The 19,193-nt window shown below is 36.3% G+C and overlaps 1 protein-coding gene across 4 annotated transcripts in view; it reads right to left on the bottom strand.

Annotated features, from left to right (window-relative positions):
* Positions 1–8,620: 8,620 nt before the first annotated feature.
* The window catches only part of LOC134540240 (zinc finger CCHC domain-containing protein 8 homolog), a 37,003-nt gene continuing 26,430 nt past the window's right edge, over positions 8,621–19,193 (bottom strand). For 3 of the 4 annotated variants that reach the window (XM_063382862.1, XM_063382859.1, XM_063382861.1), the window contains exons 6-9: positions 17,529–17,721; positions 17,225–17,418; positions 12,107–12,292; positions 8,621–10,451 (exon numbers count right to left, since the gene is read on the bottom strand). In XM_063382862.1, the coding sequence (XP_063238932.1) occupies positions 10,254–10,451; positions 12,107–12,292; positions 17,225–17,418; positions 17,529–17,721 (771 nt within the window). In that variant the 3' untranslated portion in view covers positions 8,621–10,253. The remainder of the gene's footprint in view (positions 10,452–12,106; positions 12,293–17,224; positions 17,419–17,528; positions 17,722–19,193) is intronic. The other variant, XM_063382860.1, reaches the window with a different exon arrangement.

Below are 19,193 nucleotides of genomic sequence, written 5' to 3'. Positions count from 1 at the left end.
TTTTGATTTCGGATCAAGTTTTTAAACGGTAATTTTAGAAGAGTTAGTTGCTGAAACGTGTTTTCAGAGTAATCTTTAGGCGTAAAACAACCGGTACAGAGTCTTGAAAGCACTTAAGGGACTTGCATTACACCTTTATCATCACTTCTCGGTCATATAATGTTACAGTCACCGCTCAAATTTGATCAGTTATCATGTGACGACGAGAAGACTGCACGCGCCAGTCCAGAGGCGACACTGCGCCAGAAGCACCAGCGAGCGTCGCGCGCTTATCATCCCGCCTCACCGACATACATACACCCCTGACGAGGCGGGCCCCTTAACACATAACCAGAGAAGCTAACTGTCAGCTCTGTAAATTTCCATTAGGTCTGTGATCTAGGAGGAAGAATTGCCACGACACTCCTTCTTAATACCTGTCATAGTGTCTGGCCCTTTCTGCCCTGGTGCTTTGAAAGTTGCCTGCTATACTTAAAATGAAATCACTTCTAAACCAATAAATTACAGTTAAACCCTCTTAACAAAATCCCACTTCAGAAAATTTCCTGCATAATAAATTTAAAAACATTCAACACTGTATCTATGAATACAATTTTATCATTTCAATAAAATGTCCCTTTTTAATAAGTCTAATTTTCTACGTACTTTGAGAAATTTCCAGATAGGGATTTACTGTATTTTAAATCAAACATGATGATGCCCACATTCTGGAAAGTCAGGGAATTTACTTGCAATCCTGGAAAAGTCATCGAAATATCTCCAGTAATAAAAGATTGACGGGAAAATGTCATGCTCCAGTCTGTCTTCACCTATATTGTGGAAAAAAAATTTTTGATGGTGTTTTAGTACATAGTCACACAGTATATATGAAGGAGATTGTAAATTAAGTTCATTTTTTGTACAAAGTTATGTATAATAGCAGTCTTACTGTGTTTCTGTGGATTTTTTTTCATATCATTTTGATAAATAAAGGGTTAAATATGTAAAGAAATAAATATTATGAAGAGAGAGCTTTAGGGACCATGGATACAGAATTTTCTTAAATTGTTTCAGAAAATATGGAAATTTCAATACTGTTTCTTGTGTACACCCTGATCACAATTAATAGCAAAATTACAAATTGTTAATTAGATATAGCAGAAACTTAACAATTGTATGCTTCAAACATAAGACATGTCAAAATGTTTCTATACTCTTTGACAAGGTGGCTAAAGCACAGTTGTACTGTTATTATCCATAAAACAGTTTTAGACCGGCACTAAGCTAAAAGACTAAGTAAATTCCATGTCATGACAAATGTTTGTACAGTGAAAAACCTTTACTCTGGCACGTTGAGACTACAGTAATGCCACATTAGAGAATTTTGCAAATTATTAAATAATGTAGTTTAAACACTAATTACCAAGTGTGGAAGTGTGAAATGTTAACCCACTTGACCCTGGAAACACAGAACTGAATGAAAACGGACAGAAACGATGAAACTCTAAGAAAACTAAAAATGCCCTGTAAAAAAATATAATGGAGCGGTTTGATTGGTTTGGGATGTGCTCAACCATAGAAAGCCAGATTAAAGACTTTTTACTGTAGTACCAACCAATATGCATTTGTATTCCATTTAAAAATATTGTATTTTAAATTATGAAGGTATTTGTGAAGAGAGAAAAAATTTCAAGTTCCTGAATGAATAATTGTGAAGTAAAAAGTACCAACATTAACTCACTAATGTCAGACTCAGTTGACATTTATATCCTATTTAGAAATTAAAGGAAAAACTGTACTCTAGTCAATTTAATGTATCTAATACACTCTATTAAGTATACAAAATTGTGAACTTTTTTATTTAACATAAAACAGTGCCTAGCATAACTTTTAAAAACTTTCATTTGAATCTTTTGGGGGATGACCTTAAAAAAAAACCACCACCATGTATTTTAGAAGAACTTAATACCAGCAACTATATAGTATGCTTTTAAGTATACATAGGTGCTCAATCTGTAATATTAATGTTAACAAATTTACCTGCCAAGACTAAAAAAAATTATTTAGGATGCAGTGCATAAATTTTGTGAGATGATTCCTCATTAAAACTATGACAAAAATGTGAATAAGTACACATGAAAATCAAATTCAAATTGCATTTTTTTTAACAAAATTAATCTTTAACTAGGTACTTGTCACAGTGTATTGCTTAATTTCGCCAAATTTGTGTTAAATTTTGTAAGGAAACACATTCCCACAGAATAATACTTTGTAGTGAAAATGCATTACATGCCAATAGTGTATTAATTCTAATTTATGTATTGAAGACTTGATATCCTTTTATGCATTTGTAAACTCTAAATTTAACCTTCACTTTTTCAAATGATCGCTGAAACATTTTCGACATGATTCTTCATTAGGAATCGCCAAACAAAATTAGCTCACTACTTCCTGAGAATCATCATGTTTAGGAAATTATTAATAAATACTGTATTTCATTCTGTCTAACCTAATACCGTCACAGCCTTTCTGCAATGAAATAATGGGCACAATTCTTTCAAAATGACTCAGTTAAATAATGCAAATGATGTACCACATACCATACTACAGTATTACGTTTTATAAATAAACACAATGTACGAGATGTTTACTAGAATGTGTATATGTAAGAAAAACTGTAGACTGATTAGAGTAACAAATAATGTAATTAAAACATTTAGCACTTAAAATATTTATGGCTGCGGAAAAGTAAATAATCATATTTTATACTACTATGAAAGAATTAGTAGAATCAGTTAATAGTATTTATAAATGTTATAAATTAAATTTTATACCAAAGTGTTACAAGTAGGAATGTTTATGACCCTAGTTCCTGTGTACAAAAATGTTTGCATGCTGTTACCAAATAATGAGGTAAAATAATTGTAATTGCAATTAAAATTATTTATGCGGATTTAGTGTCTTACCTACTTTTATGTACATCCTGCCTACTAACAAAATTTTAATGCTGTTAATATTAACCTTAATACCAAATGACAAAGAAACACAGCAATGATAAAAGAGCCAAAGCAAGCGGTGACGTTTGTTTCGATCTACAGCAAGTAAAAAAATGTTCAGAACTTAAAAAAAAAAATCTCAACTCCTCTCTAAAGCTATAAATAATAGCTGGGGACAAGATTATATGGTGAATTGAGATAAAACCCAAATAACACCGAAAAGTGCGTGAATGCACCATTTGTCCATTTATCACCAAAATGCAAGTAATCTATACTAATATTATACAGCTGAAGAGTTTGTTTGTTTGAACGTGCTAATCTTAGGAACCACTGGTCTGATTTGAAAAATTCTTTCAGTGTTGGATAGTATATTTATCGAGGAAGGCTATAGGCTATATTATATTATCAATAACATTAGGGATCCTTACTAAAAGTCCAATTTAGAATCAAATGCGTTGGAGGGGGTTAGATACAACATGCAGTACACGTACGAAGTGTGTGTTGACAATGCCGCAGGCGCTAGAAGTTTATTTCCTATTACTTATTAACATTGTTGCCACGCACTAGATGCCTTATCATTCTTAATTTTCCCATACAAGTAAAAAACACCCGTGTGATATTAACAAAGCAATCAGTACCCTCATAAGAGTTCAATTAGTATTTAAATATTTTTTATCACTTTAAATCGCAAACATAAACTATTGTTCTTTTTCCTCTCTCTGTGTTTAATTTGTTTTTTTATTGTCCTTTTTATCAAGTACATATTTATTACAGACTTGAAACTTCACAGTAATGTTCCTTATGTTACGCAGGATGACATTTTCCAAAAATTAGATCCCATGGGTGGTTAAAACCAGGCAACAGTGGGTACTTTGCATGAGAACAGGATTTTGCATTGTTCATGCCTTCTCATGGTTGCTACAGGACTAGAAAACCGGGAAATGTCAGGGAAATTAAAATGGTCAGGGAATTCCGGGAAATGTCAGAGAAAATTCTACGAATTCTGGAAATTTTAAAGTTGCTTATAGTTCAAACAAAACTTTGTTTTGATGCGCTCGTACCGCTACCGAACGACTACGCTAAAAGGCTGCTGCTTAAGGCACACGGCAACTGCAACTTTCTTTTTACTTGGTCTACGTTTGTCCGTTGCAATAGGTTACAACCACCCACCATAACTTCTGGCCAATCCAGGCACTCGTTTGTTCACTAGCGAACCCGGCCTTCATTTGTTCGTGTTTTGATCCTTTTTAATTTGCCCTTGAGACTTTGTGTTTTGTTCCGTTCCATGCAGTGAACTACATAACTGGCATGGCATCGTTTATCTTTTGAAGGCTATTTTCACGTGGAATAAGATGAGTACAAAGCTTATTACGTGAATAAAAGGCGTTGTTTCAAGTGAAGTTAGTTTTTGATGCGATCATAAGAAAATAAAGTGCATTTTGATAAAGAAGCAATACCAATTCTCATTTTGAAAACTACCAAGCTGATACGAAAACACGTGGCTTTTGTGTGCGGTTATGTTTTTGCATTTTTTCTAACTATTTTTTTAATTACTTTTTTTTCAACCGTTATAATCCGTGAGTTTTGTTGCGTGACACTTACATTGTGTATAAAAAAATATGCATAACTGAACATGTTTTTCCCCAGAATCGTTAGTTAACATTGTAAGAATGTAAGAGTATTGCATGTTGTAATGATGCTATTGTAATTCTCTAAGTAGGCCCGTTATATTGCTAGGTGTGCATTTGTAATAGTTTTTGTATTTGTGTAGTAATATTTTTTTAAGAATTCATAAACAATAATTTTTTAACCTAACCTGAAAATATTAATATGTACTTTTTTTTAGCTTAGAGATGTTGAAGAAAACTACTTTTAAGGAGAGTTGGCTCAAGGAGTCACAGTTTCAGCATATCAAACCCTCTGCTAAAAACATAAATTCTGCGTACTGCACTTTGTGCTACAAAAGTATTCAACTCAGCAATATGGGCCGATGAGCTCTCACCAGCCATGTCGAAGGAAAAAAACACATTCGCAATTCTGCCGTCAAAATAACAATAAAAAAACCTTATTTTACCTCATGTTGAAATTTTTATATTACATTTAATCATATGCACGTTAATATTTATGGTATGTACTTCATAAGAAAGTCAGGGAATTTTTCTCTTAAATTTCTGGAAACAGGGAAAAGTCAGGGAATTCTAAGATTCTATTTCTGTAGCAACCATGCTTCTGCGTCTCCATGGCAACGGGCATAGCACGGCAGTGGCGTACCCACAAGGAGGGGCATGTATAATGAGCGGCGCAAGAGTGATCTGCCTGTAGACTGCCGCAGCGAAGTACGGGTACATCAGTTGTATGTTGCGTGCACGAGTCTGGAAACCCATCGGTGCTATTCATTTTCTCTCCGGTACATTATACAGCATTGTAATAAATTTTCACTGAATTTTTTTTTATTACCATTACTGTAAATGGGAGATGTGGCTTAATTTTTTTCCATTAGTATAGCCGTGCGAAGCCGGGTCGGGCAGCTAGTATACCATAAAGGCACATAAATGCAAATAAAATCATGAAATCATTCCGTTTTTTAGTAGCATTTTACTTAAATTTATTGAGTGTTATTTTTTTGACATGTTGAAGTTTGTATTAAAATGTATAGTGTAAAAATGGATATGGAGAAATTAATTTTACTTTGTTTAAGCTTTAATCTGTTATAACATTATTAGTAGAGACACGGAAATTTCGCGAATCGCGATATCGCGAAATAACACCGCAATTTACCTTAATTCGCGACAAAACACCGAAATCGCACAGCATCGAGAAATAAAACTGATAATAATGAATTAGACCACCCATGCAAGACATCGCGAAAAACAAGTAAACACGACGTTGTCGGCACATCGCCATTTTTCTAAGTTTCAACATGGCCGCTTTGTAGTAATGAAAGTAAATAATGATTTACAGTATTCCCGTCACGTAATCATTACAATTTGAAACGAAAGCAGTAATTGCAATCATAAACTAATTAAAAAGAGAAAAATGTACCTGAGCATCAACACAAAGTTAATAAAAAATACCGGCGATGTTTTCAACACAATATAGCTGCCATGATTTTCAACCCGCTGTATTTACACATTAATCTTGTAGAGAAATATAAAATTTTAATTCTTCCTTTCATGTTGAACAGTTAACAACCTCATGCTTTCAACTACGTTTGACTGGCTTGGCAACCTACTCGTTAGAGCTGTAGGTGTAGCAAACCGTATGTATTCGGTACTGACTGAGTAACGGGTGCGCCATCTAGTATCGAGTAACGAAACGTTACACACGGCTGGATTTCGTTACTCGCATTTTTCGTATGTTTTACGCATGCGCGCGCATATTCGATGAATTTACGTTACAAAGAACGATGTTTGTTTATTAAGTATAATATGGAAATTTGTCGTCCAAGTTTTTTACTGTTTATAAGAAAGTATTTTTTACAAATTAGAAATATGTATGTTTTTGTTATTTATTATTGCGTATTTTCACGCTTTTTGTTGTTTTTATCTTAAAAGAGATAATATAATAAAACCGCTCTAATGAGATTTAATTGTTTCTTGGTTAACAAAAACTGTTAATTATCAAATATTGTTAATTGTTTATATTCTATTTATTATTATTTACGTGACGTCATACTGTACGCGTACGCAATACGACTCGATTCGTTGCTGCAACATAACATTGCATGTTATGCGGTATCAGAAGTAACGAGTAACGTAGCGACACGATAGTAACGAGTACTAATTGTTATAGTAACAAATACATACGGGTACACTTTTTTTCGTTACTTTTACACCTCTACTACTCGTAAACATGAACACATGGCACTACGCCGATTGATAAGCAAAATCAGTGACCTTTAACTGTCGTAACTACACTTCTCAGCAAATGCAATACGACCGCAGAGCAAGTGAATACGGCGTCAACGGGACAAAGAACAGCAGCAAGAAATATTAAAAGAATACTAAGTTGAGACATGCGGTGCCGAGGCAGCGCGCTAGGCGGCACCAGGCCGTGCCGAGGCAGCGCGCTAGGCGACACCGGGCCGTGCCGAGGCAGCGCGCTAGGCGGCACCGGGCCGTGCCGAGCTGTTTCAAGCCTACAATTTTTATTTGCCAATAGTGTTGACTTTAGAGTGCAGTATACGAGTATACGCCGTGCCACTATTATTTAGCCAAGCAAAACTTGTAGGTCATAAAACCATTCTCAAAAGTTTAAGTAAACATGAAAAACCAAAACAGCGAAATAAAACCGAAATTTGATTTTTTCAAAACGAAATTTAAGGAAAAATAAAACCATTTTTACAGGACTCTAATTATTAGTAACTCGTTTACACTCTTGATGATGGTACATTTTTAAAACACACAAAAACCTGCAAAACCTTTTCTTTATTCCAAATAGTTCTTCTCTAGGCATACTTATTTCAATTTTTTTATTGTAAAAATGCATCATTTAATAATCAAAATAGTACTATTTTGGTAAAATTAGTATTTAGAGTTAAAAAAAAGTCCAATATTTGCTGAAAAACACACTATCTTCATGAACAAAATGGTTTTATAAAATAAAAATAATAACAGCAAATTGTCTTAAAATTTTAAATATAAAAACTTGTCCCTATTAATAGCAAATTTGGATTAATGAGCAAAATCATATCAGCACTTATTCTACAAAATCACAACTCCTACACTCATAACAGCAACTGCATTATGGAAGTAAAAAAGTACCTATTCTCGTGATATTGTTCAGTAACTTGCAGTACTCTGGTTTAGGGCAGGCATACACTTAAAGATACAACTGTGTGGCAGATCCAATACCTATGTCTGCACACACATGAACGGGACTTGCTTTTGCGAGCGCAATCGTTTTCATGAGAGATGCAACACAGTCCACAAGGCTGCACAAATTAAAAAAAAAAGTTGACATTGAAGAAACTTACATAAACACAATGGGAGAGACTCTACAGCAAAAATCACTACTTCACAATTTTAAAGGAACAGTGAAAAATTGTTTTATCACGTAGATAAGAAAACATTGAATTTCCCATCAATTACTTAACTACCAACTCATTAACACCATCACTCTGTTTTGAACATTATATGCATTATTTTAGTATCAATATATTTGAGAACAAAATTAATTTAATAATTTATTGTTAAAGTGACAGTATTGTATCCTAAGTAATAAACATACATTCCATTCTTTTTTTTTTATATATATTAAGACCTAAAGGTGTGTCAATGTTCAATTACATTATTAAATTGTCACTGTCACTATCACATGTACAGGCTTTAGGCTTAAATAAAAAAGTGTGTAAACATCTGTATAACTGTACTAGTAAAGTAAATAAATGTCACTGCAGTAAACTAAAAGTTTGGTCCAAAGTGAATCTATAAGGATCATTTAGGCACATCAAAGATAAATATGCATACAAAGGTGCCAACACTCCGTTCAAGATGCGAAACTGGTAATGCAATAAATTGTTCTGCAATGTGATAAAACTAGTGATACAAATCTTGAATTTGATTCTTAAAACATGTGTGCCTCAAAATACAAATCTAGATCTCAAGAGTCAGGAATAAAACAATTCACAAGAAAAAATACAGACCTTTTAAGTTTTTAAAAATAATTTAACCTTTTAAATATTTATTTCAAAATCACATATACATATTTAGGATATGAACAATATTTCATTGATAGTTTCTGTATGGGTAAATAATGTAGTCCTTGTCAATTACACATCTACTGGTGTTTGAATTATACTTTCTCAAATTTTTTCTTTAGAATATTTTTTTCCTCAAATCATATAAATACTAAGAATTGATGGCCCATTCCTGGATGAAACCCGATGGCCAATGGGTGATCATTTAAGTCTTGGGAGGGCGGGGAACCAAAAGCTGGCAGAAGAAAAAGTGTTGTGTGGATAGAGGGAGCTGGAAAGGAAATATATTAACTTAATTAAGAGGGGAAAATGCATAAGGGAATATAGGTAGTAAGCATGTTCAAGAGGGATGCTAACATGATGCCTACATCATAAAATTCTAGGACCAAAGTCATCTACGTTGATGTTAATATTACAATATTACTTCAGTAAATGGGAATATGGTGCCACAAAAATGAAATTCTGCTCAAGTTCTCAGCTAATTAACAAATGAAAATGAGAGAATATCTATTGAAATTATAAGAAATTTTTTTCTGTTCTTCTTAAAGTGTTTAAATTTATTTGTGTTGTAGATAACTCATTGAAAAATAGCAATGACAAGTACTTATCTTAATCTTGTAACCGGTAGCTGGAAATATTTATCGTTTAAATGGATCCTCCCAGCAACCTGAGATTTTATGAGCATGATAGTTGCTCATATTTGGTAACTTAAGTAGTGCGTAAGAATCAATTAAAAAAAATAAAATAAATTGTATTCTTGATGATAAGACAGAAATCATAAAAAACAGTGATCATGATAATTGATAAAACAATAGTGTGATGTTCACAGAGCCATCAATCAATATATCTAAGAGCCATTATTAAATTCCTTGTTTGGAAACTGCAGGGTAAATAAGGTAATAGAAACACCTTGCTTGAAATTAATGTAAAATTAATTATGTTCAGCTTTGGTATAGACTATTACGACATCAAAAATTAAAATAATAATAATAATAAATCTTTTCTTAAAAAATTATTGTCCCCTGCACTAACAAATTTGTTTCTTGTAGTCAAAATTCATTATTTGTGTACATATTATTAAACAATAACATAGGATTGGGGAATCCCGATTCTCAGACTAAACAGAAAGAAAAAAAAAATCACTCGCAGGAGCATTTAATACTATTGTAATTCATTTATTTAAAACAAAGCTATTGCATGTCAAGTTTTCCAAAATATTTCTGCCTATTAAATTACAAAATATGATCTGATTTTATTAGGACGCAACTCCTTTTATTAACTATAACCAGGGGCGAAACAACTAAATTTCCAAAGGGATGGGGGGGGCAATATACCTTTTTATAAAGAATCATCAATCCACTCTATTGAAGGGGGGGGGCAAAATACCCTTGCCCCCCCCCCCCCCTTGTTGTTGTGCCCCTGACTGTAACCAATAAAAGCAAATAAAAAATTTAAATAGGCATGTACAAACATATATGCACATTAAAATAGCTTTGGTTCGTAAAAATTAATACAGTAAGTATTGCACGTGAGGCTAGAGACGGTCGCGTACTGGAATGTGTCGCGGCGGCAGACGCCGGCTACACCTGCTCGCTGCTCATCACCTTGCGCACCTTCTCGATCACGCCGGATATCTTCCCGTAGGCGCCGGTGCTCTCCGGCAGGTTCTCGAAGTTGATGACGTCCGAGACGTCTTTGGAGAACTTGACGGGCTCCGGCAGCCGCTTGAACGGGGAGCTGGACTGCAGGACCGGCGTGCCCAGGTTCACGTTCTTCACCTGGGAACACACATCGCTGTCAAGGGAGCACTCCGAGGATATTATTAAAAACACAACACCTAAAATGGAATGGATTGGGTTCAACATCTCTTCGGTACAGAGGTTGTTTTGAGACCGTGAAAGTTCACGAGATGCTGTGAAGGAGCATCGACAGGACGAATGGGTCGGGGGAAACGTAAAGCAACATCCGCCACATTTTCCAGCTCGTCGGGAATTTAAATTTGATCACCTTGGTAGAAGGTGAGTGATCTGACCACTCGAGCAACGTGGTCCATTAAACATGAAATTGACCACGATTAATTTACCTACAACAGAAAAGAAACCTGACAATATTCACACATGTCCAAATGAATATAAACTGATGAGAGGTGATGAGAATGGAGCATTAATATATGAATTAATGGGGGAAACAATAGAACCGAAGAAAACTCACGGACTCTTGGCAATATCCGCCAAGTATTACAGGTATGCGACTCGAACCCAGATTACCTTGGTGGACACGACAGATCTAACTACTCAACCAACGTGGTCCTGTTCAGGGGGGATGTTTAACTGAGAACCAGTTGCAAGAACTAACACAGAACTTCTGTTTTTATGTAACTTGAGGGAGAGTTAAAGATATTGGGTTTGAATTATAATAAACATCTACTAATACAAGTAAAATACAAGTGAGGTTTAAGATGCAATAATTTTAGGACTTAGTACTCAAGAAATTTCTAGGTCTCTATTTATTAGAAGTGAAACTGAAACAAACCAATCAATAAAACTCAAGACAAGTTTTCCCACACTTTTGCTTTAGACGATTTTCCAGAGTTATTCCCATTTTCCCTGCCCGACAGAACACATTTTCCCTGTCTCACCACTCAATCTTGCAAGAGAACATAAATACATCAAACTACCTGTACTTATTGAAACACATTTTGAACACACCTCTAACATCTCAAATGGGTCGTAGTCTTTTCCCGCACTGTTATAATTTCCATGCGATGCAACAAACACTGCTAGTTGGTAAAAATTACCTTGCTGATTGTGACCAGGTGAATGAATGTCGGCAGACGATCGTATTTAAAATCATTAAATCAAAAAACAGTTAATTCATGTTTTTTTTTTATTCTCTTACATTTGATTAAGAATGGGGAACAGGTGGGTTTTCAGCTACACATGAACATATGATCAAAAACCGGCTGGTTTTAGGTCATGAAAAAAATACTGATAGAGTTTGGTAGCTAGCATTTTGTCAATTCCCCCCTTTGCGTGCGGGGGTTCAAGATAGCAGCGAGTGAAGACCCAATTTATTCCTGGACACAGCTGCTACATGAGCAAAATATACAGAAAAATTTTTTTTTTTTTTTTTTGTAAGTCAAATTTATTTCTCAGATGGGATTTCAGTCTGACACTTTTCACGGCTTGGAAACGAAACTGCGATCACGGCAGGTTTCGCCACAATTTTCCGTACATACCGCGCGTCATATGAAGCTATCATCACTGTTTATCCGAGTATTTTTGTCAGTTCGACGTGATCAGGAGGGAAAATAAAAAAACCACAAATGTTCGGGCCAGACGGGCAAAGGACAGGAAACAAAGCAGAGGCGATGACACGTTGAAGATCTGGACGCGGAGCAGTTTGGGCGGACGGGAGCGGGGAGGACACTCACCTTGCCGAGGGAGAGGGGCGTGTGGTGGGTGGTGGAGCCGACCGGGGGCCGGGGGGCAGTGTCCGAGCTCGCTCCGTCCTCCAGCTCGGCCAGCAGCAGCGCCTTCTTGCCCTCCAGCTCGGACAGCGAGGGCGACTGCGGGCGCGGCGACGACACGCTGCTGTGGCCCTGCGCAGCACAGCCCCTCTGGACACCCCCGCCGCCGTGAGACACACGAAACACAAGCAGCCGAGGCAACAGGATGTCCACACAAGTCTCTGAAAACATTCACCCCGCTTTTCCCCGACTTTACCACAACCAAATATCTCATTTCCCTGGCTACTTCTCGAAATTTCTGAAATAATTTAAGAAAACCCCGAAGCCACGATCCCAATGTCTCGACTAGTCCTCCCTCCACTTTCTTTATTCCTTTTTTAATTTATCTTCTATCCATCAAAACTAGAGGTGGGACGATACCACACTTTCGATACTCGATTCTGTATTGTTTTTTTCAGTTCGATACTTTCGATACTCCAGGGAAAAATATATTCCCATTAAGTAACAATTTTTACAAACAACATAAATTAGTTTTAAAATATATAAATTCAATCTAGCATACCAGCACAATGTCAGATTAAATTAAATACATAATGTGTAAATAATTGCATTATATTAATGAAAGATATGAATTCATCTTTATATATACATATAATAAAACCACCAGAAATGTAAAATACAGTCCATAATCAAGTAAAGCTGACATCAGTCCTTTCTTGGCGTGGGGGGGGGGGGGGGGGGGGGGGTGTAGAAAGTCGACAAGCCTGAATTAGAAATTTAAAAAATTAGGCTATTGTAAAAAGAAAATCAGAAATTTTTGCTTGTTTGTTTCATTTTACAAACAACTTTATGCAAAAGAACAATTTTCATTAAAATTTTAACCTGAGAAACGTAAAATACAAAACAATCCGATCGTAAGTAAACAATAATAAACGGGTATATTAAGTTCAAAGATTACAGAATGCACAAAATATGAGATCCGTGCCTTGGTAAAGCGCGTGCACCATTTTCATAATCATTGCTAGTTTGCGCCACTAGTCTCACTTGGTACTGGCCATAGATGCTACTAGCAAAGTGCACAGTCTTTCTGTTACTATCCATATCTATGGTGTGATAAAGTTATTTTCTTACGTTTGCAAAGGTAAACAATGAACATTTTTCAAAATAAAAGCATTAAAACCTAGTTTATCAGGAGGAATATAACAAAAAAATTTGTGAATTTTAGGACTTTTCCACTTCGTAAAAACGTATGAAACGGGAAATTAATGATTTTATAAGTGTATGTTCCGGTAAACCATTGTAAATATAGGCTGTATCCGAATACATAGGGATGCGTCCTTAGCACACACATCCTTACATCCCTAAGCAAATGCAGCCACAATGTAGAGGACGCAATTCTAATGGATGGGTAGTATCAGAATACTTTTACTGCTAGCACCACCTGTTGACTGTCAGTCGTACTAATGTTCACGCAGCCATTTTATGTAGGGATATCAACGAATATTCAGCAAAACGTAAATAATAAATACCTACCAATTAAAAAATAATGTAACGTGTATGTTATACATGTTAGCGATCCAAATAAAATACATTTTATAAATTGTAAACTTTAAAAATACTTATGAGTATTGAATTATCCTTTAAGTTTAAATTCGTATTTTGATTATATTTATTAACTTCTTCATTTGTCTCTGTTTAAGTTATCACTTTCGCTTATAATGTTTTAAACAAATCTTATGCTGAAAATCTGAAGTAATAATATACACAAACAAAATAAAACCCGATTCCGAAGCTAATGAATGTAGGGACGCGTTAGTGGATGTGAGTGTCGCATCCCTAGAAATCTCGAATTAGTGGATGCGTGAAGGGATGCATCAGCATCCCTTGTGATAATTCGGATTCAACACAAAGATGGCCGCGTCCACTACGATGCACTTTTAGTGGATCCCTTAGCTAAGGGATCCATTAGGCCAGTATTCGGATGCAGCCATAGTACTTTCAGCGGGACCAAATTAATCGGCGTATGACACGGGAAAATGTATGAAACGGGAACGTATCATCGAGGTTCTACTGTCATATTTTGTACGATGGCGACTCAAAACTTAATTCAATACAAATGAACAAGCATTCCGGTATCGAAAAAATGTATTGAACTTACAGTTTCGATACTCGATACTTTGCGATACCGTCAAGTATCGAAGGTATTGAGGTATCGAAGTATCGAAAATCCCATCACTAATCAAAACTAATTGAAAGATAAAACAAAAAAAAAATACTTTTATTAAAATATTTGTACAAACAAATAAGCATAATTATATAACAAATATGAATACACCATATTATAGTAGGTATAATTATGGACTAAAGTAAATTCTGAAGGGAAAAAAAATCTGGCAGTCCAAGTAGCGGACTGGAGGTTGAAACTTTTCCATGATTTTCCAAGATTTAAAGTTAATTCCCCTCACTTTCCCTAGCCAATGCCAACTTCCCTGACTTTAATCTCATTTTCCCTGACTTTCCAGAATGTGGACACCCTGGACAAAACAAAATAAAAGCAAACAACTTAAAAACACACACACACTGTAAAGTAGTTTCTTTAAAAATTGTTACAACCTGCACATACATGAAGCAGTACAGTAGAACCCTGTTATAATGTTCCTGCATATAATGTTTTCCTGCTTATAATGTCATATTTTTAAAGTCCCAATATTTCCCCCATAAGGACAATGTATTTATTTCCTGCATATAACGTTCATAAATAGTGTAATTTCCTGCTTATAATGTTTACTTTCTAACATTCAATAAATGGGGAAAAAATGTTTTAAAACCAAATTATTCCAACACTTACGATAAAAAGTTTCCTTTATGTATATTTATGTTTACAATCACTGCCATACAATACATGAAGTTTGTTAAAATACAATTTTATGCAATATACTGAAGGTAACACAATGTTCATAGTTGCGTGTCAGTTGGCACCCTTAGTCAACTCTTCTCTTCCTTGCCATTCCAGTGGGTATTCAGATGCACGTACATAGTCCTACGATATTTAAGTTGCCAACCATTGAGCGAGGGCATAACTAAAAGTGTTTTCTATTGCTTACAAATAATTTTTTTTTTCATTCATACGTATGAATCCCAAAATTAAACATTTCCAGGTGGCGAAGGATTAGACGTTCTCACTCTTAATGTTGTCATCATGAATCGTGAGACAATTTTATAAAAAATGTGGCAGTTTATCTTTAAAGACAAACAAAATTTAACCAGGGAACAAGACGAAGTTGAAAATTTTTTGGCTTGTTTCAGAAAATTCATGTATCAAGTATACTATCTTTGGTTTTAACATTAAAGTTGTTTACATAGCTTGGTGAGTCCGTTGGTATAAAGCTCGAACATTGTTAAGTGCTAAATTGAGATTTCCTGCTTATAATGTTTTCCTGCTTATAATGTTTTTTTCTTGTGCTCCCTTGAAAAACATTATAACAGGGTTCTACTGTATTCGATTTAAGGTTTGGCCTCTTCTACCATAGCTGTATGGCAATTTGTGTTTCATCTCAAATGTTCTCAACAGATATTTATTAAGTATTATCCAATAACGGTAAAGGGTCATGCAAATGTTCATAATGAAGTTCGCTTGCATCACCTCTTCACAAGTGGAAAATGTGTAAATAATGTTTAATAATTATCTGGTGACCAAATTTCTGACCCAATATCAAATGCAAGAGAGCTATCAGATTAAATTTAGGGACAAGAAAGTGAAATAATGGGCACGTGAGATCAAGGCAAATGAAATGAGTATGTTATAAAGTGAAATCTCATTATAAATAACTACGCTTCTGCAAATACTATTTTTTGCATTCAAATCAAATTTAGAATTGAACATTGAACGTTATAATATTCATGAATATTGAATATTGTTTGAACTGAATCTTAACATACAGTGAATTTTTTTCACATTTCACTCCAAGAAAAATTGATCCAATATACAGTAAAATAAAATATATGAGAAACTAATATATATATACACACACACACACACATATATATATAATAACTTTGTTTATATAACTGCTTATATTCATAATCATAATTTTTTTAATACAAAAACAGTGCGTGAATATTACTTTTTTTTTTTGTGAATGAGTTTCACATGGTGTAAGGATATCTATTGGTAACAAATAGTTTTTTATACATAGAAACACACACAATTTAAAATGTCTTATCAAATATAAAATTATTCCTGATAATTGGATACCAATTTATTCAAAATATGCATAGAACTATTTTTCGAGTACTCACAGGCCCTTAAAATTACTTTAAATGATTTTTCACTTTTCAGATCCCTAATAGATGTTTTACAATTTATAAAATTTATAACAGTTCATTAAAAAGTAATTTAATTAATAAGTACAAAAAAATGAGGGTTTATTAAAGTATAGTAAATCCCTTACTCGTTATTCCCTTACATTCCAGAAATACACTGTGATTTCTCTGATATTTACCGGAATTCCCTAACTGTTTTAAATTCCCTGACTTTTCCCGGTTTTCTAGTCCTGTAGCAACCATGCATAAGATTTTTTTTTGAAAACCAAAATAAAACAAAATGTTAAATTTCGAATTTAAAAAAAATAAACGTTCTTTACACATACCTTTACTTACTGGGATTAAAGTTAACGGTGAGAAGCATTTTTACAAAACCGGTTCAAGTTAGCAATGAGTGACGACCCAATTTATTCCTGGACACAGCTGCTACATGAGCAAAAAACAGAATTTTTTTTTTGTATTTCTCACATTTTTCTTAGATGGGATTTCAGTCTGACTCTCATATGGCTTGGAAACAAAACTGCAATCATGGCAAGTTTTGCCACAATTTTCTGAACATACTGTGCATTATATAAAGTTATCAGCACTGTTATCCGAGTATTTGTCAGTTCACGTAATTGAGAGGGAAAATAAAACCACACATATTTGGCCAGACAGGCAAAGGACACGAAACAAATCAAAGGCAATAACACGTTAAAGAAAGAACGAATTACAAACTAGATACGGAGCAGTTTGGGTGGATAGTGAATCTGAACTCACGGTCGAGAGCGGAGAGGACACTCCCAGACTCCTGGAGTCCGCGCCTTCCGAGTCACTCTCCATGGACGAAGGCGCCGGCGGTCTCGGGGGCGTCTCCGACGGGGGAGGAGGCGGCGCGTGAGGGGGTGTTTCTATCGGCAGCGGCGGGATGAACCGGCAGTTGTCGTCGCTCGGCAGCAAGGGCAGGCTCACCCCTGCGATCGACAGGGACACAATTACATGGTGGCGAACTGCACATAAATAAGAGCAGTCTGCGATGACGGGGATGACGACTGCTACAATATTCCACAGAGCCACAAGTCACCTGCTGGAGCGTCGTCCATGTCCATGTCCGCCGCGGTGAGGTCGAGGTCGGACTGGGGCGTGGCGGTCTGCACCGCCATCACCGCCTTCTTGCGTCGCCGCTTGCCGCCCATGTAGGTGGGCCCCAGCTGGCCCAGCATCGCCTCCAAACTCTGCTCCTCCGTCATGGGCGGGCAGCGGTAGTACCTGGAGTCCTGTGCACCCCCACCACCTCGACACTTCACCCTCGAGGACCCAAGCCACGCACAGACACAAGCTCGGACTTAAGACCAAGACCCTCAAATTTTTCTCATGGCACTGGTACAACACGTGGGCGTTCCTAAATCCTCGACACAGCGCAAGCTGTCCAATGTACTAAAAATTTCAAGTTGCTTTCTTACAAAGAAGAAATGAGTATGTAACTTTCTAACATATTATGCCAATCATTTTGTTGCTACCTTCATGTATGCATTTATTTATAAATAAATACACTGGTACAGTAGTAAGTATATGTGTATAAGCTCTAAATACTTATCGTAAAGGGTTAAACCATTCCAATCTTGACAATATCTCTTATACGCAGTTGCTATTTACCAGACATTTGCGAGGTCCAATAGAATTTTCAGTTAGAGAACTTTTAATAGAAACATCATAATGTTAAAAATAAGAGTTCTTCATATGTCTTTAAAGTAAACTAATTAGTTAGAAGAAATATGCTAATACTAGTTTGTTCAATGCATTTACTGACAGAATATTTTTTTTTTTAAATCATTATTATTTTGGTTCTCTATCATTGGGTACTAGACCAGTAAAATATTAATTATCGGAACCAGTATCAGTCAGTTTTTTCAGCCCTAGGCCATCGCTAATAAACAATTCAAGTTCAAAAATATGAATATTTGCACAGGCCTGTGTTTACACATAAAGTTCTGAATGGTTTATTCTTATTAAGTAGGAAAACTTTTAAACTGGGTAACTACTTAAAAGGGTTTCGTAATAATTTTTATAATGTTACGATCGCGCTTGGCTGTAGTGCTTGGCGTAGCCGCGCTCGTTCGGCCTGTCTGCGCCCCCTTCCACCCGCATCCTCTCCCTGGTATCTCGTGACATCCTGACCTTCGCAGCGCGCACCTGCCTCAGATCGAGTTACTTAAAAGAGGCCGCACTGCGGCATAAAAGGACTCAGACATGTTTATTGGCACGTTTTGTGGGAACCCGATGCGTGTTGCGTTTATCGGCGTTCTTTGAGCAGCCGCCGCGTCCTTCGACAGGACTCATGACGCATTTCTCGACATTTCGACGGCGAAGGTCGCGCGATATCTCGGAGACATACCCAATTGTTCTGGACGGGAACCCAAGGGCTATATAAGGAGGTAGGCCCGAGTCAGTCCGTCAGAGTCTGAGTGGGGAGTTCTCCCGCGGCGGAGTTTCCGGGCGATAGTGCCGCGGGTGCGGCAGAGTGGCGAAGTCCTTGGACGCAGGTTCCAGGGAGTCGGGAGTTTTCCCGCGGCGGAGTTTCCGGGCATAGAGTCACAGGCGCGGTGGAGTCCCGAGCAAAGTTGCGAGCGAGGCGTCGAGTGGGATCCTCGGCGAAGGCAAGTCTCGGCGGCGGCGGAGTGTGGCGTCGGAGTCCCGCGGCGGAGACCCACGAGGGGTGCTGCGGCGAGAGTTGCGCCAGAGGTGCGGC

This window comes from Bacillus rossius, chromosome 16 (assembly GCF_032445375.1).
Source record: "Bacillus rossius redtenbacheri isolate Brsri chromosome 16, Brsri_v3, whole genome shotgun sequence".
NCBI classification, from domain to species: domain Eukaryota; kingdom Metazoa; phylum Arthropoda; class Insecta; order Phasmatodea; family Bacillidae; genus Bacillus; species Bacillus rossius.
Note: the sequence above shows the minus strand (reverse complement) of the source record. Positions and strands in the feature narration are given on the sequence as shown.